At 43.1% G+C, this 24,794-nt stretch overlaps 1 protein-coding gene across 4 annotated transcripts in view; it reads left to right on the forward strand.

Annotated features, from left to right (window-relative positions):
• Positions 1-372: 372 nt before the first annotated feature.
• LOC121278926 (DNA topoisomerase 1-like) overlaps positions 373-24,794 on the forward strand; it is a 141,930-nt gene continuing 117,508 nt past the window's right edge. For all 4 annotated transcript variants that reach the window (XM_041189482.1, XM_041189483.1, XM_041189484.1 and 1 more), the window contains exons 1-2: positions 373-513; positions 662-701. In XM_041189482.1, coding sequence (XP_041045416.1) covers positions 478-513; positions 662-701 — 76 coding nt within the window. In that variant the 5' untranslated portion in view covers positions 373-477. The remainder of the gene's footprint in view (positions 514-661; positions 702-24,794) is intronic.

Genomic DNA, 24,794 nt, shown 5'->3' on the forward strand with positions numbered 1-24,794 from the left:
AGCAGCTGTGGCGAGAAAGACAGAGTTAACGTTTCGAGCCCATATTACTCTTCCTCAGAGCTCGAAACGTTAACTCTTTCTCTCCACAGATGCTGTTAGACCTGAGTTTTTCCAGCATTTTCTGTTTTTGTTTCAGATTTCCAGCATCCGCAGTATTTTACCTTTATCTTAATGCGTGCGCTCAATTGTATTTACAAAGTCTATATTTGTATAAATATTCCATGATGTAAAAAAAATCCACAGAATTAACAAATAATTGTTTTAAAAGTTTTAAAAACGATAGTGTGACATATTTCAATCAAAAAACATTTTATTGCTAACTTTGGGCACATTGATAGGCGGGAGCTGAAATCGGGAGCATGCGCAGTGAACAGCTGGCGACACCTCGTTCAGGTTATAAGAGAAGGTCGAGCAAGCGCAGAGACGGCAGTTTGTGTTCAATTTAAAATTAAATTAACGGCTTCGTCATCATTAAATATGATGAACGGAGCCGTGACTTTAACTTCAACGGAGGTGAGACGTTTATGAAAGAAAAAAAATCACTGTGCGACTGAACTATTTTTTTCTCCTCTTTTTATTTTCCCAAAAAAGTGTGTATACGTGTGTGTGTATATATATATATATATAGTTTTAAAGTTTGACGTTCGTGTCTTTCCCGCAGGGTGTGAGATTACCTCAGGAGCCGGGATCCTCCTTGTGTGGTGAGTAAGATTTTTCTCTCGGTGTCGCTCCCGCCTGCTGACGGATGGCGCATTTGGTGCCGCCAGTGTTTTTATGAGGTGGAGATCGCCTCCGGCTTTTCCCCCCCCCAGCCTTCTCCACTTCCTCTTCAATTCCCTCACCGACCACCACCACTCTCCGCCCCCGCCCCCGCCCCCCGGCGAAACTGGGGCGCGCGCACATTTCTCCCCACATTCACCTCACCAGTGCACGCGCTGCTCTCCCAAGGATGCGCGCATTCACCCCGACTTTAGCCCCAACTCTCTACCTCCCTCCCCACAACTCTCTACCTCCCTCCCCTTGTTGTTGCCCCCCTCCCCCCCTCACGCAAACGGCAGCTCTTCTCTCACCGCCCCCTCCTCCCCGTCATAGTAAATATCCATGGTACATGGTTGCTATGTTTAGGCGACTAATCAGCCAGGACCTCTTTTTCATGGAGAAGAAAAAGATAGACATATTATTTCAAGATTATGGTTGGTCAAATGTCATATTGTTATTGAAATTCTATCTTATTTACCTTAAATCATTAAACAATGATTGAGACTTGTGTATATAAATATATACAGAATTCATCTCTATGGTATATTGATAGTCAAAATGAATGTATGAAGCAAGCCTGAAAGAACAATGTTTGAGCTCATTTGTATTTACACGTTTATATTTGTGTTAATATTCCATGATGTAAAAAATTCTGCAGAATTTACAAATAATTGTCATAAAAGTTTTAAAATGATAGTGACATGTTTCAATCAAAAAAACATTTTTGCCAACTTTAAGCACATTGAAAGGCAGGGAACTGAAATCGGCAGCATGCGCAGTGAGAACCTGTCGGCATTTTGTGCAGGTTATAAGAAAAGGTAGAGCAACCCGTCCCCTCTTTTTTGCCTCCCCCCTCAACTTTTGCACAGAAAGAAGCCATTTGGCCCACAAAGTTCATGTTGGTTCTGTACAGAATCCAGTCAGTCCTATTTGCCCCCCCTCCTCCTCCTTTCCCCTTAACCCTGCCAGTTTATTTTCCTGTAGTGCCCATCCAATTTACTGATTGCCAACTTCATAGGCAGTGAGTTTTAGATCTTTACCAGTCACTGCATAAATGTTCTTTCTCACAGTCCCTTTGGATCTCTTTCTCAAAATCTCAAATCTTTGTACCAGGGAGCAGCTTTCCTTTGTCTGCCTATCTAAACTTATCATAAGCTTGTACACCTCTATCAAATCTCCTTTGTTCCAAGGCGAGCAACCCCAATCTCATCCCATTCTAGTAAATCTCCTCTGCACCCTTTCACATCCTTCCTGAAGTGGTGACCATAACTGAATGCAATAAATATATATAAAAATACATAGGTCTCCATTTCTCATGCAGTGTGTGTTGAGTATTTCTGCCCTAAAAAGGTGCTGAATTTTATTTTTAATAAATAGATTCCTACCCGTACCACAAGTTTTTCCCCCCAGATTTGTCCCTGAAAGATTTTTGGATGTTCCTAACATTAGGGGTTTTCAGTGTTACACTTTGCTATCATAATGTAGCTTAAAGGCGTAATAGATATTTGAAGTAAGCGCAGATACTTTTATAAAAGCAAAATACTGTGGATGCTGAAAACCTGAAATAAGAACAGAAAATGCTGGGAAAACTCAGCAGGTTTGATAGCATCTGCGTTTCGAAGAAGGGGCATACAGATGCGCAACATTAACTTTCTCTCTCCATAGGTACTTTTTATATTGTTGTCATCCATACGATTACATTGAAAAAGAAGTTATGAATACATTTTGAAATGGAATATCCTGATTGCCACCTTCAAATATATAATAGATGTTCTTTGTTTATACAATATTATACTGATCAAGATTAATAATGACGTAGAATAAGAACTAACTGACCTTTGCAGTTATGGTTTGGAGATTGAGTACTTTGCAAAAATGTAATTTTGAGGCTGCCACATAAGAGTATAAAACAATAACAGGTGTCTCAGTTTCTGGACAATGATTAATAGCTTTGTGTATGATCTCCCTCAGCAAATTGAATTATCCAGTGATGCACCTTTTTATCACAACAGAAACAAATTGTTCCTTTTATGCTTAGGTGCAAAATGCACAAAACCAAGTTTCTAAATGGCTTGAATACAGTGCCTGGGGACAATTCTATATTAATGGTTTTCTTTCCCAGATCCATGGGTTTTCATATTGCTCCTACAACTGTTCACTTTTTAACCACAATTTTCCCTGAGGTTTTGTTGCTGTAGATTATAGTAGGTGGTTTAATAAATAGTAAGGAAAGGGCAGAAGATAAAAGTAGTAGCTAATTTCATTCTGCTTGCTCAGGTATAAGAGTTCAAAACCTTTCATGGACCATGAAACTTACAGCAATTATATTCCCCATTTTAGTGTTCATTTTAGAAACCTTTCAGTATTTTCCAAGAATATTTCACTTGTCTGCCTTTGAGTACCATAAGGCTCTTCTTTGCCATCATAATGCCTCGCTGTACTTAACTCTTTAAAAATAAAGTTAATTTTTTAAAAATGTTCTGTTTCACCGAAGACCTTCAAATCACCAATTTAAGCTGTTAATTAAGTATTAATGTGTAACTCACTTGGTCTTTTAAGTTCCTTAGACATGCTAACATATTTGAATTGGATTGCTGATAAAACAATTTAACTATTGAGCTAGTTCAGTTTGCCTTAGCACAGTGAAGCTAGTGAGGAGGGTACAGGGGGAAGTGGAAGTGTGTGAGGCAGTAATTAATTGTCCCTGATGGAAAGTGTGCTAAATAAATGTCTGCTGAGGATGGAATCACGCTGGATTGAGATGGTTAAGCCTGCCAACACTCATATCTAGATTCATATGAAGAATGGCGGTTGGATGGTGGACTGGAGGATGGTTGGCAGCTGTGGAACTGTATCTCTGAATAAATCGTCTCTTTTGGGAAAGAAATGGAAGAAAATCAGCGCAGAAAAACCAAGAGCACCGTAAATTGCCTATCAGCAATTACGATCTGTTTTTGTATATCGCATTAAATTAGTGCATTTCCTGTAGTGTTAAATGGGAACATTTCAAGGGAAAGTACTAAATAAATCTTGCATTCTAAGTTGGCCTTTTTGTGTCTGTACCAGGGTCTTGCTAAATCAATGGCTAATCTACATTAATTTGATGAAGAGAGTTCATGTTTTCTCAGGCCTGTACTTCTGAGGAAGGCCCTTGTACCCACTCGTACCATAATTCATAACTTGTAACTGTGATGATTTACTCCTAATGCATAGACTGTCATAATTGCTGAAAACGTTTTTCCCTGTAGAATTGGTGTGGATTTGTAGAATGTGATTAGTTTTGTTTTTTTTTGTGCCACTGTTATGTTAAATATAACTGAGAGCAAGAATATGTGACCCAGATTTTTTTTAAGGGAGGTGTGGATGGCAAGTCCATCACGGAATCCATACATAATTCTAGATAGTGAACTTGACGAACTGACTGGCCTTTTTCTTCCTTGATTTTCTTACATGCCTAGTTTTAAACTGTTGTGTTTGTAATATTGATTTTCTGCTTTCTAGTTGACTTGTACTTGTGTTCCACAACCATCCTAATCTGCTCAAGCATCTTTGCCGTCCATCTGCTCACCTTATATTGGTGGTCTGTAGCATTTACAAATTAATAATTTGTCATACGCCCTGTCAGGCTATATGTGACTCTAATCCCACATCATTGCAGTTTCTTTTCTGTCCTCTGAAGTGACCTAACAAGCTGTTATGTTTATGTCAAACACACAGACTGTTCCACACTGCCTATACCAGTTCAAGAAGCTGGTCCACCACCAACTTCTTGGGCAAATGGAGGTGATCAATAACTACTTATGATGAATAAAAGATACCATTGTTCATCAACAAAGCAATGCCTTCACCCCTCTTTATAGCTGTTGTTAAGTATAGCATTATTCTGCTGATCACAATTTGTGTTTAGCGCCTTTTTATAGAAAACTCAGAAGAAGAGAAACAGATGGTGAACAGTGAAACCAAAACCAGTTTTTTCTTTTAAAAAAAAAGTTTTGAAAGACTGCAGCAAGGTGGAGGCATGAAAAGATGAGTTTTTCTTTTAGAGAATAAGGTGGAGCAGGCTAAAGCCTGTGCCATCAGTGAAGAAGGAATATGCACAGGCCAGAGATGCCAGAATGAAAGGCACAGGCTGGAGGAAGCAGTCATAAGGTAAGATGAAGCCATGGGGGAATTGTAAAAATAGATAAAAATGTTGAATTTCATATGTTGTGGGGGACTGAACAATGTACATTTGAGAGAATACTTGCTGCAGACTGATGTAGGACAGGATGTGCGACACTTTTAAATTGGTCTCTTTAGGGTTCAGAGACTACAGTAAGAGAGGGCATTGGAGACATGCCAATAACTTAATGTTTGTCGTAAAACATTTAATATTCAAGGAGCTCATTGGTATGTAGATCACCGTGAGCAGTACTTCTTAGATGCTGTTATCAAATAAATAACTTACAATCTCATCTTCAATTACAGGACCTGTGATTTTAACTAAAAGTCTTGAGGCGCTATTGAAATATTTTCAGAGCGCTAGTTACTGAGCATTCACAAGCTTAGCTTATATTCTAAAAGTTCATTGCATTGTAAATTCCTGCCTTTTAGAAATATATGGGTATGATTTAGAACCACAGAATTTACAGCACAGAAGAAGGGTATTCAACTCATCATAGCCTTGCTAAAGCCTTTGAAAGCAAATTTTACTATCTTTCATAGATACTGAATCACACAGTGCAGAAGAGGTCTTTTGGCCCATTGAGTCTGCACTGACACGTGAGGAACACCTGACCTACCTACCTAATCCCATTCACCAGCACTTAGCCCATAGCCTTGAATGTTATGACGCACCCAAGTGCTCATCCAGGCGCTTTTTAAAGGATATGAGGCAGCCTGCCTCCACCACCCCTCCCAGGCAGTGCATTCCAGACCGTCACCACCCTCTGGGTAAAAATGTTTTTCCTCAGTTTCCCCCTAAACCTCCTACCCCTCACCTTGAACTTATGTCCCCTTGTGACTGACCCTTCAATTAAGGGGAACAACTGCTCCCTATCCACCCTGTCCATGCCCCTCGTAATCTTGTATACCTTGATCAGGTCGCCCCCTCAGTCTTCTCTGCTCCAATGAAAACAACCCAAGTCTTTTCAACCTCTTCTCATAACTTAAATGTTTCATCCCAGGCAACATCCTGGTGAATCTCCTCTGCACCCCCTCCAATGCAATCACATCCTTCCTATAATGTGGCGACCAGAACAGCACGCACTACTCCAGCTGTGGCCTCACCAAGGTTCTATACAACTCCAACTTTTGTAATTTATGCCTCGATTGATAAAGGCAAGTGTCCCATATGCCTTTTTCACCACCCCACTAACATTCCCCTCTGCCTTCAGAGATCTATGGATACATTTGCCAAGGTCCCTTTGTTCCTCAGAACTTCCTAGTGTAATGTCGTTCATTGAATACTTCCTTGTCAAATTACTCCTTCCAAAGTGTATCACCTCACACTTTTCAGGGTTAAATTCTATCTGCCACTTATCTACCCATTTGACCATCCTGTCTATATCTTCCTGTAGCCCAAGACACTCAACCTCACTGTTAACCACCCGGCCAATCTTTGTGTCGTCCACAAACTTACTAATCCTACCCCATACATAGTCAGCTATGTCCTTTATATAAATGACAAATAATAGGGGACCGAGCACAGATCCCTGTGGTATGCCACTGGACACTGGCTTCCCGTTTCTAAATCATCCTTTTGTCTTTACCCCCTGTTTCCTATAACTAAGCCAATTAGAATCCACCTTACAAATTACTCTATCCCATGTGCATTTGCCTTCTTTATAAGTCTCTCATGTGGGACCTTGTCAAAGGCTTTGGTGAAATCCATATAAACTACATCAATTGCACTGCCCTCTACACACCTGGTCACCTCCTCAAAAAATTCAATCAAATTTGTTACACATAATTTCCCTCTGACAAAGCTATGCTGACTATCCCTGATCAAACTTTGCCTCTCCAAGTGGAGACAGATTCTCTCCAGAATTTTCTCCAATAGGTTCCCTACCACTAACGTGAGACTCATTGGCCTGTAGTTCCCTGGCTTAGCTCTACAACTCTTCTTAAATAGCGAAACCACATTAGCTATTCTCCAGTCCTCTGGCAATTCCCCTGTGGCCAGAGAGGAATTAAAAATTTGGGTCAGAGCCCCTGCGATCTCCTCCCTTGCCTCCCTCAGCAATCTGGGACACAAATCATCCGGACCTGGAGATTTGTCCACTTTTAAGCCTGCCACCACCTCCACTATCTTGTCACGCCCTATATCAATTCAAGAACCTCACAGTCTTTCTCCGAGTTCCATACCTTCATCCTCATTCTCTTGAGTGAAGACAGATGTGAAGTATTCATTCAACATTCTAGTGATGTCATCTGGCTCCACCCATAGATTGCCCCCTTGGTCCCTTATGGGCCCTAGTCTTTTTTCCTGGTATCCTCTTCCCATTGATATACTTAGAGAATATCTTGGGATTTTCCCCACTTTTACCAGCCAGAGCTTTCTCATATCCCCTCTTTGCTCTCCTAATTGCTTTCTTAAGCTCCACCCTGCACTTTCTGTACTCCACTAAGGTCTCCGCTGCATATAAGGTACACTAGTCTCTGCCTCAACTATTCCCTGTGGTAAAGAATTCCATGCAATGAATTCTGCAATGGGGAACTCTTTCTAATCACCTTCTCTCCTGCTGAATTTTATATTTCAGCTAAGTAGGCAATCAGTTGTCAATAATGTCCTTGGATTGTGAACCTATCCATGTGGATACCTGATTACACACTGCCATGAGGATTTATTATGTTCCAATGTTGCATTGCCTAGCCAGCTTCTATCATGAAGCTGATTTTGCTCCAAAGAAACCCTTCTAATAGCCATATACATATTCAAAGGAATATAATCGGTAGCCAATTAGAAAACTGGGGAGAATGGTTTTGAGCACCTCACTAGGCTGAAAGTAGGTACCAGAGACTCTTCACCAAAACAACAGTGAGTAACATCATAAAATGTGAATGTGCTACCATCTTCCTGTCTGTGGGAAGGATGCACTGTACTCATTATATGGCGGTGCCAACTTTTCTCCAGTGAAAACCACCACAAAGTGTTCCATTATTTCAGAGGTGGTGGCAGCATACAGACAATTGTTTGTGCCATGGTGGTCAACTCTGTTAAGCATTGTCTACTGTGACGCAGGAACCCCACTCTGCTTTGGTAGTCTCTGCTGCATTTGCTGCAGAGATACAGGACTAAGAAGGTAGATGATTTTCTGGCCTCTTTTTTCTCTGGGCACTTTTCTCAGCCAGTTGAGCTTTTCATTTGTGCTCACCTCTTCCAATGTCTTTTCAAACATTAAGCCTCCAGAAGCCATGGTTATCAGTGACTACCTCCCAATTGTCACTGCTAATGTCTGCCACCTTCATATATCACCTGCAGATCTCCTTGAGCGGAGGCATGAACATCCAGGAGGTCACGATCCAGTGACCATTTTACCATAGAGTCTTCTATTTAGACAGCCGCTGTCCATCAGATTGAATGTGGCCAAGCCAGAGCAGATGTCATTGGCTTAGCAATGAGAGTATGATGATGAAATCAGCATGCTCCAGGTCCTTGGTGACCTTGTCCTGCCAAGAGATGCCAAGGACATGTCTAAGACAGAGAGGATGGAAACTGTTCAAACTTTCCTCCTGTTTAGTATGTGGTCCAGCTCTCACCACTGTAGAGGAGTGTGCCGAAGATGCAGGCTTGGTAGACTCAGTTTGGTGTTCTCAGTCAGGTTGCTGTTGCTCTAGATTTGGCTTGGAAACAACAGCTGCAGCTTTGGCCATGTGATATGTGTTGATTCCTGTATCAAATTTCAGATTGCTGGTGATTGTGGAACAAAGATATGTGAAGCTATCCACAACCTCCTGTGTCGTGTTTCAGTGCTGATAGATGGTGGTGTGGCAACATCTGAGACCATGCCATTTGTCTTCCTGATACTGATGGTCAAACCAAACTCTTTACAGGTGTGACTGAGTTGTCATTTGTCATTACAGATGTTCCTCAGAATGGAATGTTATTACAGCATCAGTGTAGAGCAACTCTCTGCAGACTTTTAAAAGTTTATTTCATGGGATGTGGGCATCGCTGACTAGACCAGCATTTATTGCCCATCCTAATTGCCCTTGAGATGGTGGTGGTGGTGAGCTGCTCCTTGAATTGCTGCAGTCCATGTGGTGTAGGTACACCCACAGTGCCTTTGGGAAAGGAGTTCCAGGATTTTGACCCTGTGACAATGAAGGGACAACTATATAGTTCCAAGTCAGGATAGTGTGAGATTTGGAGGGATGCTTGCAGGTGGTGTTCTCATGCATCTGCTGGCCTTGTCCTTTTGGTGTTAGAGGTCATTGTGTTGGAAAGTGCTGTCAAAGGAGTCTTGATAAGTTGCTGCATTGCATCTTGATGGTACACACTGCAGCCAGTGTATCGGTGGTAGAGGCTGTGAATGTTGAAGGTGGTGGATGGGGTGTTAAACAAGTGGGCTGCATTATTCTGGATGTTGTCAAGCTTCTTGAGTATTGTTGGAGCTGCACTCATCCAGCCAAGTGGAGAATATACCATCACACTCCTGACATGTACATTTGTGGAGTCAGGGGGTGAGTTACTACATTTATATAAACAAGTTGGATGAAGGGACAGATAGTATAGTTGCTAAATTTGTTGTTGGCAAAGATAGGTAGCAAAGTAAGTTAAGAAGGCTACAAAGTGACATAGGCTAAGTGAGTGGCCAGAGACCTGGCAAATGGAGTGTAAATGTGAAATTGTCCATTTTTGGCAGGAAGAATACAAGAAGCATATCTAAATAGTGAGAGATTGCAGAGCTCTGAGATTCAGAGGGATCTGGGTGTTCTTGTTCATGATTCACAAAAGGCTACAATGCAGGTACAGCGAGTAATTAGAAAGCTAAAAGAATGTTATCGTTTATAGTGAGGGGAATTGAATACTTAAGGATGTTATGCTTCAGTTGTACAGGGCACTGGTGAGACTCTGGAGTACTGTGTACAGCACTGGTCTCCTTATTTAAGGAAAGATGTAAATGCATTAGAAGCAGTTCAGAGAATGTTTACTGGGCTAATGCCTGGAATGGGCAGGTTGTCTTATAGGAAAGGTTGTACAGGTTAGACTTGTATCCGCTGGAGTTTAGAAGAGTAAGAGGTGACTTGATTGAAACATAGGATCCTAAGGGCTCTTCATAGGGTGGATGAGGAGAGGATGTTTCCTCTTGTGTGAGAATCTAGAACGAGAGGTCACGGTTTCAAAATAAGAGGTCTTTTACTTAAGACAGATGAGAATTTTTTTGAGGGTCATGCGTCTTTGGAACTCACTTCCTCAAAAGGCAGTGGAAGCAGGGTCTTTGAATATTTTTAAGGCAGCGCAAGATAGATTCTCAACTAACAAGGGGGTGAAAGGTTATTGGGTAGATGGGAGGTTACAATCAGAGCAGCCATGATCTTATTGAATGCCGGAGCAGGCTTGAAGGGCTGAGTAGCCTACTCCTGCTCCTTGGTTGTATGTAGAATCCCCAGCCTCTGACTTGTTCTTGTAGCCACAGTATTTATATGGCTGGTCCAGTTCAGTTTCTGGTCAGTGGTAACCCCCTCAGGATTTTGATAGTGGGGGATTCAGCGATGGTAATGTCATTGAACGTCAGGGATGATGATTGGATTCTCTCTCATTGGAGATGGTAATTGCTTGACACTTGCATGGTGTGAATGTTATTTGCAACTTATCAGCCCAAGTCTTGCTGCATATCGGCATGGACTACTTCAGCACTTGAGGAATCGCGAATGGTGCTGAACATAGTGCAGTCTTCCGTGAATATCTCCATTTCTGACCTTATGATGAAGGGAAGGTCATTGATGCAGCAGCTGAAGATGGTTGGGCCAAGGTCACTAGTCTGAGGATCTCCGGCAGTGATGCCCTGGGGCTGAGATTATTGACCTCCATCAACCATCTTCCTTTGCTTGCTATGACTCCAACCAGTAGAGAGTTCCCCCCCTTCTTCCCATTGACTTCAGTTTTGTTAAGCCTCCTTGATGCCATAATCTGTCAAATGCTGCTTTTATGTCATGGGCACTTTCTCTCACCTCACCCCTGGAGTTCAGCTCTTTTCTCTGTTTGGACCAAAGCTGTAATGAGGTCAGGAGCTGAGTTTCCCTGGCAGAACCCAAACTGAATGTCAGTGAGCAGGTTAATGCCGAGTAAGTGCTGCTTGATGGCACGGTTGACACCTTCCATCACTTTGCTGGTGAACAAGAGTAGACTGATGGGGTGGAAATTCGCCAGACTGGATTCATGCTAGTTTTTATGGACAGGACATACCTGGGTAATTTTCCCCATTGCTGGGTAGATGCCAGTGTTGTAGCTGTACTGGAACAGCCTGGCTAGGGACGCAGCTGGCCCTGGAGTGTAAGCTTCAGTACTGTTGCCAGAATGTTGTCAGGGCCCATAGCCTTTGCAGTATCTTGTTCCTTTGTCTTGCAACTCAGACAAACAAGGATGAAGAGCTTTCGGTTCTGGTATGTCAGTAGACCCTCTGTGGAAGACCTGAAGGCATATGACAGCAGCAAGGAGAAACTATGTCAAAGAGTGTCAGTGCCAGAACACAACCCTGTTTAACCTCACAGCAGTTCTCAAAGGGGTCCAATGTTGCTGTTGATATAGCTGAGTTACCCATGGAAGGTGGAAGTGACATTAAGCAGCTTCAGCAGTCAGCCAATTTTCTTCAGTTTCTCTTGTTCATAACATTTCTCTTGCAACTGCCTGGACTGAGAAGATCATGTTACTTAAGAGTATAAGAAATAGGAACAGGAGTAGGCCATTCGGCCCATCGAGCCTGCTCCACCATTCAATAAGATCATGGCTGATCATATGGTGTTTCAATTTCCACATTGCTGTCTAACCCTAATAACATTTGATTCCTAGGCCTACCAAGAATCTATCTACCTCTGTCTTAAAAATATTCTATAACCCCACCTCCACCACCACCTGAGGCAGAGTGTTCCAAAGTCGCACAACCCTCCGAAAAATAATTTCTCCACGTCTCTGTACTAAAAGGGCGACTCCTAATTTTAAAACAGTGCCTCCTAGTTCTGGATTTACCCACAAGAGGAAACATTCTTTCGACGTCCACCTTGTCAAGGCCAGGAACTTGTATACTTCAATCAAATCACCCCTCACTTCTCTTAAACTCCAGCGGAAACAAGCCCAGTCTGCCCAACCTTTTCTCATAAGACAGCCCACTCATTCCAGGTATCAATCTAGTAAACCACCTCCAATGCATTTATATCCTTCCTTCCTTTAAATAAAGAGACCAAAACTGCACACAGTATTCAAGGTGTAGTCTTGCCAATACCCTGTATAATTGAAGCACAACATCCTTTTATGTTCAATCCCTCTCGTAATAAAGGATAGCATTCCATTAGCTTTCTTAATTACTTGCTGTACTAACTTTTTGTGACTTGTGTACTAGAATACCTAGATCCCTCTGCGCTTCAGAATTATGCAGCCATCCTCTGTTTAAGTAATGCTCTGCTTTTTTATTCTCCCTGCCAAAGTGAACAACATCACATTTTCCCCCATTAAACTCCATTTGTCAGACCTTTGCCCACTGATTCAACCTATCTATATCCATCTGCAACCTCCTCATGCTCTCTTCACAACATGTTCCTACCTATCTTTGTGTCATCTGCAATTTTAGCTGCCATGCCTTCACTGTCCTCATTGATGTAAATCATAAAAAGTTGAGGCCCCAGCACAGAACACTATGGGACTCCACTCGTCACATCCTGCTAATCCAAAAAAAAACCCATTTGTGCATACTGTCTACTTTTTGCCAGCCAGCCAATCTTCGATCCATGCTAATATGTTGCCCCCTACACCACGTGCTTTTATTTTCTGTATGTTGATTCTAGATCTTCCAGTTCTGAAATCCCACTCCCTGCCGCCTCTTCCCCCCATCCCCCCACTGGGATTTGGGATAGTTGCTTCTATGGTTCAATGAACTTCTTCCCCAGTGCCATGATGAGTGCATCCTCTAGTATACAAACCTGAAAAGTGACTAACTTGATAGTTGTGCTGTCCGCAAGATTTCAGACTTTTCCATGTCAGTATGTGCTCACTCATCAATAGGATAATGATGGAGCCACATGGATATGCATTAGTTGAACACTGCCTGGCAGTCCTCAACACTGCTTCACTCCAAGTGTGGTGATTCTTTGGAATTCTCTACCCCAGAGGGCTGTGGGACGCAGTCATTGGGCATATTCAAGATAGAGATCGATAGTTATTAAAGGATGTAAGGATAGTGCAGGAAAATGGCATTGAGGTAGAAGATCAGCCATGATCTAGATGAATGGGGTAGCAGGCTTCAGTGGCCAAATGGCCTACTTCTGCTCGAATTTCCTATGATTAAAATCACACATCTTCGGTTAAAATAAGGCCAAGCAAATGTGCTGATTTACCAGCTACTGCACCCCCTCAACTGAAAAAAAAACAATACTTCATATTGACCACCACTTGGAAGCCCTGAGGGAAGGATGATTATAGAATTTGCTCTAAATGGTAGACTTCATTGCTTAACACTAAGACTAACTTGACATTGCCATCATCAACTATGGTCTGATAGATATAATTCCTCTACTGGGCCTGCATTAAATGGCGAGGGAACTAACATTATTGAGCAACCTTCTTAACCTTGTCCTCACCAAACTACCTGACATAGTTTCACTGTCTGCAATAACACTTGCAGGGGTAAACAGTCTTTGTAAAGGCAGTGAGGACACTTTCAATTATAATTGAAAGACAGATAACCCAAAATTAGGTGCTCGGAAGGCATTTGTCCATCAACAGCAGCAAATTGTATACTATAACCTTTTATCCAGTGGCCTGATGTGTCACAGCAGCAGCACCAGGCATACCGTAAAAAGCACCATTTTAATGAAGCTACTGCATAGGGAAACCTACATTATAAACAAAAACGGCCAAGCCATCTCATGGCCCTTGACCAAAACTCTCTATCATAATGTATCCAGTAGAGTTTTATCATTTCGTTCTTGGGACATGGGGAACAAGTACCAATTTTACCTATCTTTAGTTGTCCTTAAGAATTTGGTGCTGATTCTTGTAGACCTGCTACAATCAAAGTTGTGAAGGTAGTCTCACTGTGCTGCCGAGTGGGGAGTTCCAGAATTTTGAACCAGTATCCATGAAGGAATAATGATATGCAACTAAGTTGAAATAGTTCATGACTTGAAGGAGAACGTGAAGGTGGTGGCGCTCCTATACACCTACTGCCCTTGTTCAGGTTTGGGTAATGCTATTGAAAGCGGGACAAGTTGCTGCAGAGCATCCTGCAAACCCAATGTTGGATGCCCTCTATAATTCATTCAGCTAATGAGTTGTAGAGTGGGAAATTGCTAGTTTGCCCTTATCTTGATTTCAGTGCTGTCATCTCCATTTGCGGTCACTTCAGATACGAGAAATTTAAATTGATCTACGTTCACAGTAGTTGCAGCCTGAATCGTCACACTTCTAAAACTAGCAAAATCCCTTGGTATGGTGTATTGCACTGTATGGGTGTGACAGGTGTACCCTCTAAGGCTGATGAGAAGAGGATTGCAGCTTTTGAAATGTGGCTCTGGCAAAGGGTCCTTAGAATCAGCTGGACAGAGAGGGCCAATGAAATTGTCTACAGGAACATCTGAGTCCAGACATCTCATGGGCTTTTAGCTGAAGTGAAGAAGTGGAAATTCAGAAAGTATGTCTGCTAGAAAATGCAGCGTGAAAGTCTGGTGTTAATGACTATAGAAGGTGAAACGTCAGGAAAGAACAGGATAGGTGGACAACCTCAAACTGGAAAGAGGGAGGAATGGTAGTGGCACACAGAATTGTAGTGAGCGGAGAGAGATATCTATGGCCCCTTGTGGACTATGGCTAATTATTGGATGGAATGGATCGATCCTGCAAATAAGTAACATCAACCACTGTGTACCTGTGGTGAAGAGAGGCTAGTGGGTGGTCATGTTCGAGGACTGCTTTGTATTCTGTCACTATCCTGATTTGAGCCTTGTGGTAGAAGGACTTTAGGGAATCAGGAGATGAGCCACATGCCATGGAATATGCAGCCTCTGACTTTCTATAGTAGTCACAGCATTCATGTTACTGATCTATTTAAGTGTATAGCTAATGGTGAAACCTGGACCTTGATGGTGAACTTATTAGGAGAAATGGTTAAGTGCTCTCTTGGAAATGGTCTTTACCTGGCACTTGTGTGGCATGAATGTAAGTTAGCGCATAAGAACCCAAGTCTGGACGCTGTCCAGTTCTTGCTGCATCCAGGGCATAGATCACTTCAGAATCTGAGAAATGGTGAATGTGGCTGAACACAACTAACAATGGACAGCCCTACATCTGATCTTTATATGTGGAACGACCATTATGAAGCAACTGAAGATAGTTAGGACTGAAATGATTTACCTCCAACAACCAGAATCATCATCCTTTGTGCCAAGTATGACTCCATCCACTGGCAAGATTTCCCCATTGAACAACTTTACTAAGGCTTTTTGGTGCTATACTCAGTTGAATGCTGTATTGACCTACTCCCTAACCTCACACTCGGGATCCTAATTTTAGCCCTCCCGCCTGGCAGAAAACTGGTTTCAGGGGCTGGAGGGGACGCAATTGAAATAAGGACATTCATATCCAGTCCTGCTCAGCTGTCTCCCCAACATGTCGCAATGTTAACATACTCCTTTGAACAGGCAAGCGGGACATCCGCCACAAATTTCCTGCTCCTGCAGGTTGATCAAGTAATGGATTCGGTCGAGTTTGGGTGGATCAGTAAAAGGTTATTGTAATGAGGTCCTGCTGTTAAGATTGTCCTTGAATTCCTCGCAAGCTTCAGTGATTGTGTGTGCTGTATCCCAGCCCCTTTGGCAATCAAGATTTTGGAATTTACTTTGTCATAAGAGTTTTGCAGCAAGACGAGGTCCTTCAGCCCATCGTGTCCACGCCAGTCATCAAGCCCCTATCTACTCTAATCCCATTTTCCGGCACTTGGCCCGTAGTCTTGTATGCCATGGCGTTTCAAGTATTCATCTAAATACTACAAAATGTTGAGGGGCCCTGCCTCTACCACCCTTTCAGGCAGTGAATTCCAGATACCCCCCCCCCACCCTCAAATTTTCCTCTAAATCTCCTGCCCCTTACCTTAAATCTATGCTCCCCCGGTTATTGACCCCTCCACTAAGGGGAAAAGTTTCTTCCTATCTATGCCCCTTGTAATTTTGTACACCTCCTATCAGTTCCCCCCTCAGCTTTCTCTACTCTAAAGAAAACAACCCCAGCCTATCTACTCTCTCGATAGCTGAAATGCTGCAGCCCAGGCAACATCCTGGTGAATGTCCCCTGTGCCCTCTCCACTGCGCTCGCATCTTTCCTATATTGTGGCAACCAGAACTGCACCCAGTACTCCAGATTTGGCCTAACTAATGCGTTATACAGCTCCGTTATAACCTTCTCTGCTCTTGTATTCAATGCCTCGACTAATAAAGGCAAGTATCCCATATGCCTTTATCTACCAGTCCTCCTGCCTTCAAAGATCTATGGACATGCACACCAAGGACACTCTGATCCCCTGTACTTCCTAGGGTCCTATGATTCATCATGTACTCCCGTGCCTTGTTAGTGCTCTCAAAATGCATCACCTCACATTTTTCAGGATTAAATTGCATTTGCCACTGTTCTGCCCATCTGACCAGCCCGTGTATATCGTCCTAAAGGCTTTCCTCCTCGCTATTTACCACATCCCCACTTTTTGTCATCTGCAAATTTACTGATCATACCTCCTACATTCATATATAGATCATTAGTGTACACTACAAACAGCAAGGGAACCAGCACTAAACTCTGCGGTACGCCACTGGACACAGGCTTCCAGTCACCAAATCAACTTTTGACCATCACCCTCTGCCTCCTGCCTCTAAGCTAGTTTTCTGTCCAATTTGTCAAATTGTACTGGATCCCATGGGCTCTTATCATCTTGACCAGCCTCCCATGCGAGACCTTCTCAAAAGCCTTACTGAAGTCCATGTGGACTACATCAACTGCACTATCCTCATCTACACAGCTAGTCACCTGCTCAAAATTCAATCAAATTCTTGTATCCATGTTTGGATCACAACTGAGATGAGGATGTGCCAGGTAGCCCTGGTGAAATTCAAACTGAGCATTGAGCAGATTAGTACTGAGTCAGTGACACTGGTAGCACTGTTGACAAGCCTGTCCGTTCATTGCTGATTGGAAATAGGGTAATACGAGCAGTGCTTGTTTTGGGTAGGATGTACCAGAGCAATTTTTCTCATTATTCGGTAGATGTTACTGTTGGACCAGCTAAGCTAGAGATTAGGCTACTCCTGGACTACAGGTCCCCTCAGCCCTGCAGTGTGTGTTCTTGGTGCCTGTAAGCTTCACTTTTTGCACGGTATACTCAACTGTTTAGCTTGAAGACTGGCATCTCTGATGGTGGGGATCTTTGGAGAAGGCTGAGAAACCTCATTCACTCAGCACTTCTGGTTGAAGATGACTGGAAATGTTTTGGCCTGGTCTTTTGCACATGTGGTGGGCACTGACATCATTGAGGATGGGAGCGTTCATTGAGACACCTCTTCCTGGTAGTTGCTTTAATGTCCTCCCATTTACGGCTAGAATTGCATGGTTTTAATTTGGTCCACTGGTTGTGGGGTTACTTTGCTTTGGCTGTACAATCTTTTGTTTTTGCTGTGTAGTCTACATTGCGCTGTGGTGTAGTTTTCTCCAGGTTGGCACTTCATTTTCATGTATCCCTGATTTGATGCTGCTGCCGTCTCCTATGAATTAAGCTTTTCATTGAACCAGGGTTGGTTATATGACTTGATAGTAATGGAACATTGAAGGCAATTCATCTAGTGCCATTACCCCATCTTCTGCCTTTTCAAATTCCCTCTTGAATGCCTTCACTGAAGTTGACGCCCAGGCATTACTAACTACTTGTTGCCTGAAAAAGTTTTACCACATGTTGTTTTTGCTTAATTTGTGCCTTCTCATTCTTGATCCTTCCACCAATGAGAACACTTTTTCTTCCTGTCCATTCAGTCCAGACCCCTCATGATTGTGAATGTCTATGTCAAGCCTTCCCTCTTCTCCATGGAAAACAGTCCAAACTTCTCCAGTCTTTTTACATAACTGAAGTTCCTCATCCCTGGGTTCATTCTTGTGAATCTTTTCTTTTAATTCATTCATGGGATGTGGGCTTCACTGACAGGGCCAGCATTTATTGCCTATCCCTCGATGGCCTTGAGGAGGTGGTGGTGAGCTGCCACCTTGAACCGCTGCAGTCCATGTGGTGTAGGCACACCCACAGTGCAGTTAGGAAGAGCGTTCCAGCATTTTGACTCAGCGACAGTGAAGGAATGTTGATATATTTCCAAGCCAGAATGGTGAGTTACTTGGAAGGGAACTTCCAGGTGGTGGCCCTCTCCTGTGCATTCACATCCTTCCTAAAGTGTGACACCCAGACTGGATGCAGTACTCCAATTGAGGCCGAACCAGTGTTTTATAAAGGTTTAACATAACTTCCTTGCTTTTAGATTCTATACCCCTATTAATAAAGCCCAGGATGCCATGTTTCACTAACTGCTCTCTTAATCTGTCCTGCCACCTTCAATGATTTATGCACACTTACAACCAGGTCCCCCTGCTCCTGCACCCCGTGTAGAATTGTACCCTTTGTTATTCTTGTTCGTCCCCATTCTTTCTACCAAAATGAATAACTTTGCACTGCTCTGAATTAAATTTCATCTGTCATTTGTCTGCTAATTCCACCATCTATGTCCTTTTGAAGTTCTGCACTATCCTCCTTATTGTTCACAATGCCTCCAAGTTTTGTATCATTCACAAATTTTAAAATTGTGCCTTGTACATTAAGGTCTATGTCATTAATATATATCCTGAAGGGCAGGGGTTCTAATACTGATGCCTGGGGAGCTCCATTGTAAACTTTTGTCAGCAAAGCACATTAATCACTACCCTGTTTCCTGTCACTCAGTCCATTTCATATATTTGTTGCTACTGTCCCTTAACATCATCAACTCTCTCTGTTACCTTACCAAAAAACTCAAGCAAATTACTTAAACACACTGTTGAGGTTAAACTGACTGGCCTGTAATTGCTGAGCTTATCTTGTAAGGTTTGCAATTCTCCAGTCTTCTTGATTCTAAGGAGGATTGGAAAATTATGCCCAGTGCCCCTGCAATTTTCACTCTCGCTTCCCTCAGTATTCTTGGATAAATCTCATCTGGTCCTGGTGCCTTATTAACTTGACGTACAGGCGGCCTATGCAATACCACCACCTTATTAACTTTAAACTCTTCAAATGTTAGGAAATAGAAATAGTTTAAGTAACTTGTGGGTGTTGGGAATGAATTTTACCTTTTAATGTTTAAGTTTGATTTGTATTTCTGTATTTGTGTGTTAAGCAAAGGTCAAGTTGAGTTTTAGTTTCGCTTATTAGAAATGCAGGCACCATTTAAGAGAGTTTTCTGAATGTTGCAGCAAAGTTAAACAAGAGTAGAGAAACTAGACTGTTGGTTAGCAACAGGAGTCCAGAGAGGCAGGTCCCTCCCATAGACACACAGAAGAAACTAGAAACAGCAGTTTGATTTGGAAGCTGTTTGAGTTCAGTTGGTTTTGAAGACAGCTGCCAGGAGAGATGAGCAAAGGGGACAGATGGCTAGTCCCAAGCTAAAGAAAAGACCCCAACATACAGGGGAGTGGAACAAGAGAAAGTCCTAAGCAGACCTTCTAGTCAAAGGAAGGACAGGAACCTGGAAAAGGTCCTGTTAAGCGCGAGGGGTATAGAGAAAGGCTTCAAGTTTCAGATTTAAAGAGACAAAAGCTGAAGGAAGCAGATTTAAAGCGAGAACAGCTTGCAAGAGGCAAGAAGGTCCAAAGAGAGAACTGAAGGTTTGTAACTCTTTGCTATGGGCATGTGAAGCAGTGGTGTCAGTGAGAGAGAGTGCATGGAAGACAGCTTGAATGCATGTGGTGACCCAGGGGAGAGGAACATCAGGAGGAGAGTTCGAAACTCTGGAGGTGAACCCTTGCGGAAAGCACCTGAGTGAAACTGTCAGTTTGGGAGAAGATTCCAAGGTGAGTTCTTGGAACGTGGAGATCAGAAACCCTCATATGAAAGTCTGAGTTCAATGAAACTGGTTGGCTCACGGTATAACAAGTATCTGGGGGGAGTTGAGGAGAGATCCATAGCATCTGGTTGAGATGGCATCTGACACTTGGTTTCAGAGTGTGGGGTGTCTGACCACAGGCTGCCTATTGGTTTACATGTACTGTGTATTTACTGTGAATATTAAAGTATAAGAAAGCTTTTGTAACTTGTGTTAACCTTACAAATCTGTATATGTAAAGATATCATTGTGGGTGATGGAGTATTGTAATATAGTTCATCTTTTTCTTGTTTATTGTTTTATGCTTTTGTTGAAAGTTCATTAGCTGACTCCAGTGACTGTTCAGTAGCCCCTTTGCACGTATCTAAACAAACAAATAAAAGTTAGGATCTATCAACCTGGGTCCCACCCTGGGATCAGGTTTGTCCAGTGATAACCTCAGCTGGGAATCATAAGTGTGAACTATCTCCTCTCACCATGATCTCTGCAGCATCGTATTCCTTCATAAAGATAGATTAAGAGTATTAATTTAATACGTAAGCCACACCCCCTTCCTCCATGCTTAAATTGTCTTTTTCGTCCCTAGTCGGCCCCTCCTGTTTTCTATTTATGTCAATGTGAAAAATTGCCATGGTATGTTTATTTGCATGCGCACACCATGATGTTGTTAGGTATTGAAATTCCTATCATGTTAACTCCATTGTAATTAATATAACTTATGAGCAGATAGGAGGGCTAGTGAGCCCCTGAACAGATCAATACATCTGAAATGATTTATTTTTATCTGATCACTATCTGGATAACTTGCCTTTCCTTAAGTTTGCATGGTTATTTTTAAGGCCTGAACTTTTGTTTCCAAGTCAGGAGCCAGAGGCGGGACAATTCCCAGCTCTGCAAACCCAATCTGGAGGGAAAAGTGCTCTGGAGCTTTGGATTTTCATTCTGGGGTGGGGGATTGCGGGTTTTATGGGAGTTTAGTGACTTCGGAAACAGTGTGGAGGCTGACGGATGCAGAGCTGGGCTGGGTGGAAGGCCTGCCTCGGTGCACCAGCTCTTTGTTTCAACAATGCAAAAAACAGCCATCCAGCCCTCATTCCACACTCGCTAAGCCCTATCCATGCCAACCCAAGCTCCTCTGCCCTCCATGTCAACCTATGCCTCTCTGCCACCCCACCATGGCCCTTACTCCTACCATGCCAACTCGCCCAATATCCAGCATGGACAGCTTTAGGACCCATGCTGAGATTAAATAAAGTTCTTAAGTGTCTATTGATTTCACTATTTCATAAAAAACACTCATAATAACCCATTCACCACATTAAACTTCCTTTAGCCGTTTTTAAAATACAAACATTGAAATTCATAGTCCCACTTCAGAATTTATAATCACTTGGAGCTGTCAGTCAAACTGAACTGGCAGGCACCCAAAGATGTCCTGAAACCCTATCCAAAAAGGTACCTACCTCTCACAAGAAATCTGGCAGCTTCAGACTTTCTCCTACCAGGTCTAAAGTGCATGGGTTATGTTTTTTTTAAAACTCATTCATGGGATGTGGGCTTTGCTGGCTGGGCCAGCATTTATTGCGCATCTCTAATTGCCTTTGAGAAGGTGGTGTTGAGCTGCCTTCTTGAACTGCTGCAGTCCGTGTGGTGTGGGTACATCCATAGTGCTGTTAGAAAGGGAGTTCCAGGATTCTGACCCAGCGACAGTGAAGGAACAGCGATATATTTCCAAGACAGGATGGTGAGTGACTTGAAGGGGAACTTCTAGGTGATAGTGTTCCCATCTATCTGCTGCCCTTGTATGTCCAAAAGGTAGTGATCGTGGGTTTGGAAGGTGCTGTCAAAGGAGCCTTGGTGCGTTCCTGCAGTGCATCTTGTAGATGCTGCCACTGTGTGTCAGTGGTGGAGGGAGTGAATGTTTGTGCATGTGTTGCCAATCAAGTGGGCTGCTTTGTCCTGGATGATGTCAAGCTTCTTGAGTGTTGTGGGAGCTGCACTCATCCAGGCAAGTGGGGAGTATTCCTTCGCACTCCTGACTTTTGCGATGTAGATGGTGGACAGGCTTTGGGGAGTCAGGATGTGAGTTACTCATCACACTATTCCTAGCCTCTGACCTGCTCTTGTAGCCACAGTATTTATATGGCTAGTCCAGTTCAGTTTCTGGTCAATGGTTACCCCCAGGAAGTTGATAGTGGGGGATTCATTGATGGCAATGCTATTGTACATCAAGGGGCGATGGTTAGATTCTCTCGTTGGAGATGGGCATTGCCTGATACTTGTGTGGTGCGAATGTTACTAGCCACTTGTCAGCCCAAGCCTGGATATTGTCCTTTCTTGCTGCATTTGAACATAAACTGCTTCAGTATCTGAGCAGTTGCGAATGGTGCTGAACATTGTGCAATCATCAGCGAATGTCCCCACTTCTGACTATATAATGGGAGGAAGATCATTGATGAAGCAGCTGAAGATGGATGGGCCTAGGACACTGAGGAATTCCTGCAATGCTCACCTGGAGCTGAGATAACTGATTCCTGACCTCCAACAACCACAACCATCTTCCTTTGTGCTAGGTATGGCTCCAACCAGTGGAGAGATTTCCCTCTGATTCCCATTGACTCCAGTTTTGCTAGGGCTCCTTGATGCCACGCTTGGTCAAATGCAGCCTTGATATCAAGGGCTATCACTCTCACCTCACCTTGGGAGTTCGGCTCTTTTGCCCATGTTTGAACCAAGGCTGTAATGAGGTCAAGAGCTGAGTGGCCCTGGGCGTCAGTGAGCAGGTTATTGCTAAGCAAGTGCTTGGTAGCGCTGTTGATGACCCCTTCCATTACTTTACTGATGATGGAGAGTAGACTGATGGGGCAGTAATTGGCTGGGTTGGATTTGTCCTTTTTTTTTATAATGTACAGGCCATACCTGGACAATTTTCCACATAGCCAGGTAGATGCCAGTGTTGTAGCTGTACTGGAACAGCTTGGCTAGGGGTGCAGCAAGTTGTAGAGCACAAGTTTTCAGTACTATTGCCGGAATAGCGTCAGGGCCCATTGCCTTTGCAGTGTCCAGTGCCTTCAGCCACTTCTTGATATCTCGTGGAGTGAATAGAATTGGCTGAAGACTGGCATCTGTGATGCTCGGGACCTCCAGAGGAGGCCGAGATGGATCATCCACTTGGCACTTCTGGCTCAAGATTCTAGCAAGTGCTTCAACCTTATCTTCTGCACTGATGTGCTGGGTTCCTACATCATTAAGGATGGGGATATTTGTGGAGGCTCTTACCACAGTGAGTTGTTTAATTGCCCATCACCATTCACGACTGGATGTGGCAGATCTGATCCCTTGGCTCGATGGTAATGGTAGAATGGGGGATTTGCTGAGCCACGAGGTTACACATTGTGTTAGATTAGAATTCTGTTGCTGCTGATGGCCCACAGTGCCTCATGGATACCCATCAGTTGCTAGATCTGTTCGAAATCTATCCCTTTTAACATGGTAGTAGTGCCACACAACACGATGGAGGGTATGCTCAATGTGAAGCCGGGACTTCGTCTCCATAATGACTGTGCAGTGGTCACTCCTACTGATTCTGTCTTGGACAGATGCATCTGCATGAGGATGAGGTGAAGCATGTTTTTCCCTCTTGTTGGTTCGCTCACCACCTGTCACAGCTGTCACTTAGGGCTCGGTCAGTAGTGGTGCTACCGAGCCACTCTTTGTGATGGACGTTGTACTCTGACTGGGGGTCTTCATTCTGTGCTCTTGCAACCCTCAGTGCTTCCTCCAAGTGGTGTTCAACATGGAGGAACACTGATTCATCAGCTGATGGAGCTGAGATGTATTTCCAGAGAGCTCCACTTGAGCTGGTTTATCCAAATATTTTTGATCCATACCATGGAGCAGCACTAGGTTTCGGTTTGCAATCTTGGAGGAGGAGGAGAACAGAAGAGAGTGAGACAACATCAAAGGCATGATGGCCTGATTTTAAGCCTCCATAAGGAGTCCATAAAGTCCAGAGGCTATGCCTTCATTTCCATTCACTTGAAATGATCTGCAGCCCCAATCAAGTGCTTCAAATGTCCAGCCAATGACTGTCCAAGCCAGTACATCGCTCACCTTTTATGTTGCTACTTACTGACTCAACGTCACCCAGACAGGCAACAGCAGGTCACACATACCACCTTCAGGAGTTCTAGTGAATTTGCCTATTTTGGGTTGACTCCTTGGCAGCTTCACTGCTCCCAGCTTCACTGGGCTATTTAGCTCTCTAATTGCTGGTTTCTTTGAAGTTCAAGAGACAATAGATGTTAATTTTGAAGCAATTGATTTTCTCCTTTGAATCTGGAAGGCATCATAGCATTTTTCTGAGTTGATCTCCTTTATCATGGTTGTTTGCTATGTGCATCTAAGCTAGTGACAAGGTAAACTGTAATAAGCCTTGTACCAAATCAGTAGTCAGAAATCTCTTGAAAACTTGCCCTCTGGTCTCACCTCGGAGAATACTTCGTAATTAGAAGTAGACTTGGTTTGATATTTTCATTATCAAATGTGAAAGTTGCAGTTTGATTCCTCTCTGTTTAATGACTCATAAGGTTTGACTGAGGTGATTATAGGAGCCAGAGCTAGGAAGGCAACTGTTTAAATATGGAATAATTGGAGTTAGCAAGAAGGCTAGGGAAATGCTGGGATGCACTTATTTTTTTTTTTGAAAGATACACCTTAATCCTAGGACAATATTTTACTAATCC

This window comes from Carcharodon carcharias, chromosome 6 (assembly GCF_017639515.1).
Source record: "Carcharodon carcharias isolate sCarCar2 chromosome 6, sCarCar2.pri, whole genome shotgun sequence".
Lineage (NCBI taxonomy): Eukaryota > Metazoa > Chordata > Chondrichthyes > Lamniformes > Lamnidae > Carcharodon > Carcharodon carcharias.